Source organism: Colobus angolensis, unplaced genomic scaffold, assembly GCF_000951035.1.
Source record: "Colobus angolensis palliatus isolate OR3802 unplaced genomic scaffold, Cang.pa_1.0 Scaffold172, whole genome shotgun sequence".
Taxonomy (NCBI): domain Eukaryota; kingdom Metazoa; phylum Chordata; class Mammalia; order Primates; family Cercopithecidae; genus Colobus; species Colobus angolensis.
Window position 1 is genome coordinate 3,471,261 of NW_012114844.1, and position 10,810 is coordinate 3,482,070.

At 43.0% G+C, this 10,810-nt stretch overlaps 1 protein-coding gene across 1 annotated transcript in view; it reads right to left on the minus strand.

Moving 5' to 3' along the window:
• Positions 1-2,291: 2,291 nt before the first annotated feature.
• Positions 2,292-10,810, minus strand: part of ANKRD34C (ankyrin repeat domain 34C) — a 17,851-nt gene continuing 9,332 nt past the window's right edge. The window contains exon 2 of the mRNA XM_011938397.1: positions 2,292-7,276. Within this exon, the coding sequence (XP_011793787.1) occupies positions 5,625-7,232 (1,608 nt within the window). The 5' untranslated portion in view covers positions 7,233-7,276 and the 3' untranslated portion in view covers positions 2,292-5,624. The remainder of the gene's footprint in view (positions 7,277-10,810) is intronic.

A 10,810-nucleotide genomic window follows, 5' to 3' on the forward strand; every position in this document is an offset into this window, starting at 1 on the left:
TGTCTATTTGGTCATGTCCAGTGAAAGGATGTCCTTCAGTCATGGGATGAATGTCCTTTTGTTCCCTCAATTGGCCTGACTTAGGTCCTGTACCCATCTCTGGATCTAAGGCATTGATAAGGGGAAAGCCATGTGCTGACTGGCTGATGCTGGAGCCCTTAACCAATCACTGGTAAGGAGAATGGAACTGCCATGACTAATTTAGAACAATCATGACATCTCTTTGAGCTGGGGATGGGGTGAGCTTCCCTTGAATCAAAAAAGCTGCAAAGATAGAGGGTGGCTACATGAACAAAGTCAGGATCTGATAGGAAGTAGAAGAAGGAATCAAACTGAGGAGGCAGCCAACAGTGCCTACTGCAGCACAAACAGAATTAACCACTTACTAAATTGTAATAGCGTAAGAAAAATTAACTTGGACCTTAACTTTCAGGCATCCTTTGTGTCTAAGACCAGGAGTGTCTGTGATGCTGCCAGAGGAGACAGATGGCTCTAGAAGGGAGATCCAGGTGGTCTTATTTCATCAGGCTGATATTTGGATAGGTTCACATTGTCAGGACTTCGACCTCTTCTATCTTTTAATTACCTCTTTCCCTTCTCTTTCACTTTCCTCCAATCCTTATGCATAAGGATTATCTTTTCCTTCATTGAGGACCACTAGATTTTCATACTATGATTTCAAAAGGGACTCTTCCACAATCTCTGCTAGAATGGACCACAGAATCGCTTTTAGTTTAGGAGTCTTGGTGAGAATTGTCAGACTCTTTTCCCTGTGTTGCTGTAATCAGATATTGTTATAGATATAAAACACTGGCCTCTTTTGATTTCCTGAGGCCCATTCCCTATTTTTAGCATTCATCGCCAGGCAAATTGTGTGATGCAGATCCTGTCCTTCCCACTATATGCATGCCATTTTGTAACTCAGACTAGAGGACACAGAGTGCTATGAATTTCTCTGTATTACCTTTGGATGTAGAAATACCCATTTTTTTTATTTTCCTTAGTAAAAGTAAAATTGATCCTAGGTTCATCTCCTTCTAACAAAGATGACAAGAAAGTCATCTCAGTCATCGTGGACCTCTCCTCGCTCTGTTCTGTGGAAGTCTTCAACAGCTCGTAGCATTCAAGTTCAGGGAGCCCGTTGATCTTCATGCTCATTAATAACCATGCTGATGTGTTCATTTTCCAAGCAGCAGAGTTTCTTCAAGGCCGGTGACGCAGATGCCTTCCTGCTGTGCTTAACGCAGCCCTGCCTACCAAGATGCACCATATGCCACTCCTCTCTAAGGTTTTCCTCTGAAAAGGAGCAAGTTCCACTCAAGGAACCCCAAACTTCTAAGCCTTTAAACAGATAACCCTTCAAACAACTCCAAATTTGTTTTATTTGATCATCATTCACACTTTTGTTTAGAATATTCAGATAAATTTCTAGCAATTGTAATTATAGAAAAGGTATAATATGTATAGCTTATGTGACAGAAATTTTTACTTTACAAATGAGTTTAGAGATCAATATTTATAAAAATACTGGGGATCTCAAGGAGGTACTTGAGAAACAATGAGTGACAAGGTCAAAGTGGCTGACCTTAGAGGAGGGAGTGCATTCAATCTTGGGCGTAATCTGAATTAGACTGTGCCTCATAATCTCTCCTCAAAGGATCTGGAAACAATATGGGCCTCTTTCCTAAAGTTAGAAGTAGGGGAACAAACATCCTAAAACTAGTCCTTTTTTTTACTTAACTGAGTTTATTTCACTAGTCTAGGAGATAACCGAAGGGTAATCTCCAGAGTACCTGTTCTGGATTGGAACAGTCCAGAGAATCAGCGAGTCTGAATAAAATTTGAAGTACGGAGTACAAGAATTTAAGAGACCACAGAGACCGTCAAGCTAATTCACTTTATACTTGCTGTCCTGCCCTTGAATAAGAGCTCATGGAAATCAGCTTACATTAACACTTATGAACATTAGAAATAGGGCCCAAGGAGGGATATCCACTGATGGTAAGTCCCTGCCACTAGCAGATGGCAGGTGCAGCCCGGGGGGGTTGAGCATCAGGGACCAAGTAAAGAAACTCACCCCTCGGAGTGGCAATGCACCTTCTCATTCATTGGACTGTGCTTTTTTTAACCAGGAGAGATACTATAATACTTGTCTGATTAAAATCTAATTTTGTAAATTATGTGTTCATAAAATATTGGGTGTTTGGTTGATGTTACTAGGCAGTCATGTCAATTCATCTTAAGGAAAAGGTAATACTTGAGATTGCACTGAGAAAAAGTGGAAAATACTATTGAAGGATTGCAATATATAATTTATTGACATATTAGAAACATCTAAATGGTGTCATTACATGGATTTTGATACATCTCTGAGCACATCATCAGCTTGAGACTAGGATTGAACACTGTAGACAATCAGTTCAAGCAGCACATGATACATCTGAGGCACCAACACACAAAAAGGAGGAAGGTCAGACACAACCTACATTTGCAAGGTACCATTTACTTGATGAAGTTCTAAGAGAGTTGACAATGGGTTTTTTAAAAAGAAAAAAAAAGCTTTGGAATGTCTAGAAATTAAACCAAAGGTCCAGACTTTAAACTTTAGTCTCACATTCTGTAATATATTTTGATAAACAGTCCAGAAACGCTTAAGCAGTTGAATTACTGAAACTATAGTTTGCAGCTAACTTGTAAGTGACTCCAGGATTCCAAAACGACAAGCTAACCTCTGATCTAGAAAGCATGTTTGAATTTAAAATATACTTTTAAAAAGCATTCTTATGAGGTTCATTGACATGGACAAAATTGCATATGTATGCATAATCTATGAGAAAGTATTTTGGTTGTTGTACTGATATAGAACAGTCTAATTCAGCTAACTCATCGTCAAGTAGTGATGAGATAAGATACTATCCTGATGACTGTCTGTTGAAAGGCTGATGCAAAGGTCATGACTGACTGATGCAGGCAATGAGTGGCATGAGAGTACCTGATATTACACATTTGTGCAATGGAATGGCTATCCTGAATGAGCAACTCATCATGTTTGGTGTTTCACCTAAGCTAATTACTATAAATGGACCACATTCACTACTTAGGAAATATTGGGTTTCCAAATCTTAGCTAAAGGTTTAGAAAAAAAATTGCTGCGATGCAGTGTCTTGCTAAACTCACAGCTAAAACTGACCACCAGAGGTCAGTTTTAACTGACACTAACAACAGCTGGAAAAGTATGGAAAATGTGTTCTCTGTGTATGTGTGCATGTGTGTGTTTACATTTAATGAGCTGCTGAGAATGATGGTTGTCGTATGATTCTCTTTTTAATGCACTGGAAAGTTGTTTCTTTGCCCGGGATAGCTTCTACTCGGTAAGAATTATTAATGATTAAATGGTTCTGAAAATAACAGAGTTGTCCACACTAAACCACGTTCATGAGCTATAGATTTTTGCTAATTTGTGTGCTTTTCTTATTCTCTTCCCTTCCTACAAAGTATGAGACCATTAGCCCCATGTTGGAGTGTGTTGGCCAAGAATCTTGAAGGCCCAACACTAGTATTGATTAGTCATCTTACTAAAGCACAATTTGAATTGTCTTAAGTTAACAGGAGGCCTTAGCTGGCCAGTCAGCACTCACATTTCCATACAGCTTTGTTGTTCTTGACGTATACGATAGGTCTAGCAGTGGAGATCGACGGAGGTGATGCACCCGGGAGACATCTGGCCTTGTCTAGAGACATTTTTGGTTGTCACAACTGGGGAGAGGGTGTTACTGCTATCTAGTGAGTGGAGGCCAGAGACGCTGCTGAACACCCTATGACACACAGCACAGATAGCCCTCCAAACAACTCCAAGTTTGTTTTGTTTAACCATCATTAACACTTTTGTTTGGAATATTCAGATACATTTCTAGCAAACGTAGTTATAGAAAAATTGTATAATATGTAGAGTTTATGTGGCAGAATTTTTTACTTTACACATGAGTTTAGAGATCAGTACTTATAAAAATATCTGGGGATCTCATGGAGATACTTGAACTTTTCCAGAGAAACTTTATTCCATTTTTGTGTAGCATGTGTATTATTTGAGATATTGCTTCAGCAGTCTCAAGAAATACATTAAAATTAGCTACTTCTTTTTCAGTGACTTCTACCTGTGCCAGGCACAATGGCAGGCACTTTCATACATTGTGTCATTTAATTTTCACCACAACCTTATAAGGTGCAGCATTAGTAATCCTGTTCTACAGATGAGGGAACAGAGACACAGAGAAGTTAAGCTGCTTGCTCAAGGTCACACAGCTGGTAAATGATCAGACTGGTATGCAAACCTAAATATGTCAAACTCAAAGCCCTTACTCTTTCCTCTACATGATACTGTCCTCGGGAACTATTGAACTTTTTAACCATAGAGCAAATAGATCTCAGCAGCACAAGAGGAAACATAAATGGAAATAACCAAAAATATATTCATCTAAGATATGGCTACATTATACCAAATGTGCTAAGTCTCTGCTTTCCTTCTTGGGTTTGCTCAAAGCAGCCTAAAAGGGTTGTGCAGGTTATTTCTACAAATCTCCTCTCACCTAGATAGTTCAGAAAGAGAAGAAACCACATTTTTCTTCAATTATCTAGATGACTGAAGGGGAAATGATAGTTTGCATCCCCTAAAATTTTTAGGCTGCAAAGTGAATTGTCCTCACTGCTTCTCACCTGAGAACCACCCACTTTACCATTTAATCTGTGCACTACCCCTCCTCAGTTATCATTCTGGTTTGGGTAGATCTCGTCGAGTTTTAAGAATAATACGGAAATGCTTCTTATATCTGTAATCTATAATTGTATCACATTCAACTCCAAGTTAGTTAACTTACACAAGAGCCTGTGTCAGGGGAGGGGTCTTGGGAAAGTTTCATTTCTGGAGCAAGATTTGTCTCTAAGGCATAAGCTACCATGACATATCATAATTCAGGGGCCACATAGATGGGATATTTGGGTACTCAGAGCACATACAAATTAGTATGTGAACAAAATATATTACTGAATTGCTGAATAAGTTCAACCACACCACGAATTACAGTGCCCTGACAGAGTCAGAGCCAGGACCCACCGGCCAGAGCCTCTTCCATGGGGGAATTCTGCTTCTACCCCATCAGATAGAACCCAGACACCCAGATTTAGTCACTGAGGGGTTGGTTTGGGGCTTTTGTACATTCTAACAAAATGTTAAAGCCTCATTTTCTATGTAGGCACTTTATAGATTTATTACAAATGACATACTCCAAATACTACCTCCTGATTTAAATTCTTGTTTTCTGTTTGTCTGATAGAAAATTACTGATGTCCTCAGCTTAGATAATTGTACTTGCTATGTTACCGCTGAACTCCAAAGGCTTTCTTCCTTTGCAGAATTTTTAAAAATTTATCTTTAAAGTCCAATTATCGTGAGTTCTTTTCAAGTAGGCCTTTAAAAACCCAGGGATTCTTCTCAGAAGTGAAGCAGCATTCTGCTGTTGTATCTTCTGAAGTGGCCACACTTCAACATTAAGGAATGATCAGGAAGCAGTCTCATCCGTAGTCCCTTCCGTAAACTATATCGATTATTTTAAGCCTTTCTAAAGCTTCTAGGTCATGATTTCTTCAAAATCAGACAGCTGCTTCATTTGTTCGATTTGCATAGAATGCCTTCTGAGGAGCTTCTTTTTACTTCTTAAGTCAACTCTCTTTGGTGAACTTGGAGCAACAGGAACCATAGATTTTAAGCCACTAGTAAGAGGGGAAGAAGGTTTGCTGCTAGATCTAATATCTGGAATAGGTGGGTTCAGATTCACATTTAAAGGCGGCAGGAAGCCAGGCCTAGTGTGAGAAATACGATCAAGGAGCAGAGTTCCAGAACCTCGTCGTTCTAGAAGATGTGGCGGCCTGCGGCGTGCTGAGCTGGGGGATGTGCTAGGTACAGTGTCCAGGGACTCCCGAGAGCCGTGGAAAAGAGACAAGTGAGAGCTGTTGAGCTTCTTTCTATCTAAAGGTCCTTTGCCAGATTCAAGGGAAATGGAGTTGGGAGGGTCAGGCCCTGGCTGCAAATCTAAGTCATAGAGGTCATTTTCCAGCCATTTGAGGGATGCTGGCTCTTTGAGAGCAGAAGGTCCTGATGGACCCATACCACATTTCTCTTGGTCAACAGGCAGAGTTCCTCTCCTGGCCAGACGCGGGTGGGGAGCCTGACCTTTTTCATAGGCTGCTTTCCGGGATGCCGGTGCTGAAGAGACTGGAATCTTCAGAACCTGCTCTGTGACTGTGTGAAAGAGGGTGGGGTCTTTGCTATCCATACTGTTGGTTCTGGAGAGGGGCCCCCTTTTAGGGAAGGACACGTCACTGATGCTCTTGATGACCTCGTTTTCTGTGCTGGCACCATGGGTCTCATCCTGACGCGTCGAAGCTGCCAGCACCGAGGGTGCAATCAGGCCCCAAGGTTCAGATTGGAGCCTCTTCAGTTGGGGCAAACGGGCCCTTTTGAGATTACTGACTTTCCTAGTGGGTGACCCAGGCTCATTAACAGCCTTGGAGGTGTTACAACTGCTTGGATGCCCTGCTTGGAGGCTGAAGAAGTCATCTTCCTTCTCAGTGAGTGGGGAGTCCAGGCCTGGAGACTTCAGCTCTATGTCAGAGGGAGATGCATACAGTGGAGGTGAGTGCCTGTCTTCTACTTTGGGTGAAGGAGGGACATTAAGATACTGTTTGGTGGTTTTGGTGCCTGTAGACGATTTATCTGTTGTTATAATAATCACCTCCTTCCCTTTGGCTTTGCAGGCATCAAGGAGATGTTTCAATGCATCCTTGTCATCTGCATTTATTGCATAAACCAGAGCCGAAGCCCCAGTGCGATCCTCAAGGCTGGGGTCTGCTCCATTCTCCAGTAATAAGGAGACCACTTCTCCCCCAGCTCTTCTGATACAGGCATGGATGAGGGCAGTCTTGCCAGACTTATCTTGGATATTGGGGTCTGCCCTGTTGTCCAGCAGGTACTTCACCATCTTGGACTTGCTGATGCTTTGCTGGTCCACATGCTTGGTGATGCATGCCACCATGAGAGCTGTTTCACCTTTGTCATTGCTTTCATTGATATAAGCTCCCCCTTCCAACAGCAGTCTGGTCAACCTGAGCCTCCCCAGCCACACAGCCTTTAACAAAGAGTTTCCATCAGTCCTTAATTCAGTGTCATCATCCATCATATTGGCTACCGTTTAGAGTACCTATGCCACAGTAGCAATCAAACCTAGCAAAGCAAGAAGAGGGAACAAATGTTATATATTTTATAGCAGATCCGTGCAGCATACTTATTACAGGGTCTGAGTACAGTCATATCCCAACCTGATCCCAACTTATATTGACTTGGCCAACTTATCTAACATTGCTGAGTTAGTTTCTGCGTCTGTAATAATGTGTCACGGTGGGATGGGGGATAGTAGTAACCTACCTCATAGGGTCATTGTAAAGACTGCCTAAGAGATGTATAAAACATCCACATGAAAAGCAGTTAACATAATGCCTAGCATAGAGTAAATATTTGTTTAAATGCAAGATGTTATTGTGTTGACTGCACAGCACTTACCACAAATGTAGAACTCTACATTCCTTAGAAAAAGGTTTGAATTATTTTCTTCACTGCTGTGTCCTCAGCATTTAGCAATGACTCACATGTAATGAACAAGTCGCCTCATAAATAATTGTTTCATGTGTTGTTATTGGTGTGCATCAAAAAGACTATTAGGAAACACACCAAAATGTTCATCCTTATTCTAGGCAGTGGGATTATGAGTGGTTTCATATTCTTCTTTTTGCAGTTTTCCCAAAATAAATATGTATGATTATTGTAATGGGGGTTGATGGGGTAGGGACAGTGAAAACAATTGTAAAACAATATCAATCTAGTTATCCCTTTCCAGGTTGTAGTCCTCACTTTTCCAGCAGATGTCAGAATTCATATTCTCCTTATTCAGAATAATGCCATGCTATTCCCTTCTCTCTGGTTGAACTGATAGGAGACAGAGAATGGAAAAGGGGATTGCATTTTTGCTCACAAATGTTAGGAAATAAAGCTCAGACCAAAGTTTTCTCAGCTGAGGTTTGTCAAACCTGAGTTTTCTATTTTGATTTTTTTGTCAGTTCCCTAATTCCTGGACTCAAAATCTTCAACCTATGTGTTGCTTGAGGGGCCCTTCACAAATAAGAAGAGGTAGGTGTCCCAGTCTTGATGCTCCGCCAGTCCACGGGTACCACACTGGCCATGTCTCTGCCAGTACAGCACCTTCACATGGGCTTTTTGTGCCTCCAGGCTCCTAATGAGCAGATGGCTTATGTGGTCTACCTGCCACAATGCCTGAGTTTCCTCCTCATCTGATTCACATCATTCTTTCTCTTCCGCTATTCACGTGATCACTTATTTATTTATTTATATTACTCTATTAAGTTGGAAGGCAAAAGTTTTTCCTGGTTGAAGTTGAGAGATGGATATATATGCCTTTGAAAAATTAATATGTGAATAGATACTTGCTATTAAAATAAAATAAACTACATGTAAGTATATAAAGAGAAAGAGGTCTCCTTTATTCATCCCCCACTCCTCCTTGAAAACTCTCTCCTCTTCAGAAGTAAGCACGGCTAAGAGTCTAGTGTGTATCTTTCTGCTTCTTCAAATGCATTGTTCTGATAACTACATGAGTCTGATGTTGTTGTGTTTATGTGTTCTGCTAGATTTCCTGCAAAACTACCACCATTCGAGGGCACTGTGTGGTTATTAAATACATTGACAACAAGTCTCCATTTCTGTCTCTCCATCTCCTTTCTGTCTTCTTCATTCTCCCACTGATCTCTGTGTGTGTGTGTGTGTGTGTGTGTGTGTGTGTTTGTGTGTGTGTTGTGTGTGTGTGTGATGGTCTTTCTCTCTTCTGCTAGATTTCCTGCAAAACTACCACCATTCGAGGGCACTGTGTGGTTATTAAATACATTGACAACCCCCATCCATTTCTGTCTCTCCATCCATCTCTTCCTGGCCATCCATCTCTCTCTCTCCACCCATCTCTCTCTCCATCCATCTCTCCATCCATCTCTCTCCCCATCCATTTCTCTCTATCCATCTATCTCCATCCCTCCATTCATCTCTCTCTCTCTCCCCATCCATTTCTCTCTCTCCACCCATCTCTCTGTCCATCTCTCTCCCCATCCATCTCTCTCTACATCCCTCTCTGTTTCTCTCCCCATCCATCTCTCTCCCCATCCATCCCTCTCCATCTCTCTCTCCGTCCATCTCTCCATCTCTCTCCATCCCTCTCTCTCCATCAATCTCTCTCTCCATCTCTCTCTCCTCATCCACTTCTCTCTCCATCTCTCTCCCCACCCATCTCTCTCTCCATCCCATCTCTCTCCATCCATTTCTCTCTCCATCCCTCACCATCCATCTCTCTCTCCATCCCTCTCCATCTCTCTCTCATCTCTCTCTCCATCCATCTCTCTCCATCTCTCTCCATCCGTCTCTCTCCATCTCTCTCCATCCGTCTCTCTCCATCTCTCTCCATCCGTCTCTCTCCATCTCTCTCCATCAATCTCTCTCCATTCATCTCTCTCTCCATCCATCTCTCTCCCTATCCATCTCTCTCTCCATCCCTCTCCATCTCTCTCCATCCATTTCTCTCTCACCATCCATTTCTCTCTTTATCCATCTCTCTCTCCATCCATCTCTCTCTCCCCATCTATCTCTTTCTCCATCCTTCTCTCTCCATCCATCCTCTCTCCATCCCTCTCTTCCCATCCATCTCTCTCCATCCGTTTCTCCATCCTTCTCTCTCTCCATCCATCTCTGTCTCCCCTTCTGCACATCCATCTCTCTCTTTCTCTATCCATCTCTGTCTCCATCTCTGTCTCTCCAGCCATCCTCTCCCACCCTCCCTTCACCTTGTGCCCGTGGATGCACAGGAACCGCAGTGATCAGCACTCACTGTGGGAAGCACCTGGGCAAAGCATGAGTTTAGAATAACAAGTGACACTCAGGTTGTTTCCTATTTATGGTCTCAATGGGCGGTGGTTGGAAGCTCAGGGCCCAGAATCAGACAGATCCAAGTTCAAGTCCTTGTTGGACTCTTACAGGGGAGTCCTTGGGCAGAGAATCTCTCTGAGCCCCATGCCCTCATCTCTGCATGGGGACAGTGGTGAGACCCCCTTCTGAGTGTCGTGGAGAGGATTCCAGGAGGGAGCTGGGCTGACTGGAGGGTGGTGTCTCTGATGGGCCCTGCTTACAGCCATCTCCTGTGCTAGCATCTCCCTGGCATCCTGGTCTGGCTTCCTCTGTGAACGAGACTGGATGAGGAGAGGATGGCCCATCCCACCAGCTTCTCAACACTCCGCCTGGATAGGGCCCACTGGGTGATATTCTACCCCTCACACCCCAAATTTCCCCAAAAGGTGGAGGACAGAATCAAGAAGAGCAAGAACAGCAAAAGGAATGTCATCTCTGGGGGGTTCCAGGTGCATGCTCACTACCTCCTGGGAAGTGAACCTTCCTACGTCCCCAGTTAGAGGCAGGGACCAAGGGCCATTTGCATCTACAGCCAGGTCTCACTGTGCCTGTGTGGGCACCAAGCAGGGTGAGGGGTGAGGGGGTCTAACCCTGACCCACCCCAAACACATCCTCTTAAGGCAACAGTGAGATTTCTGGTGGCCTGAATTGTCTGGCTTTGTGGGGGTGGCTTAGGGATGGGGAGACAGACCACCACTGGCCCTACCATCTCCCTCTCTGGACAGGCTTCACTCCCGG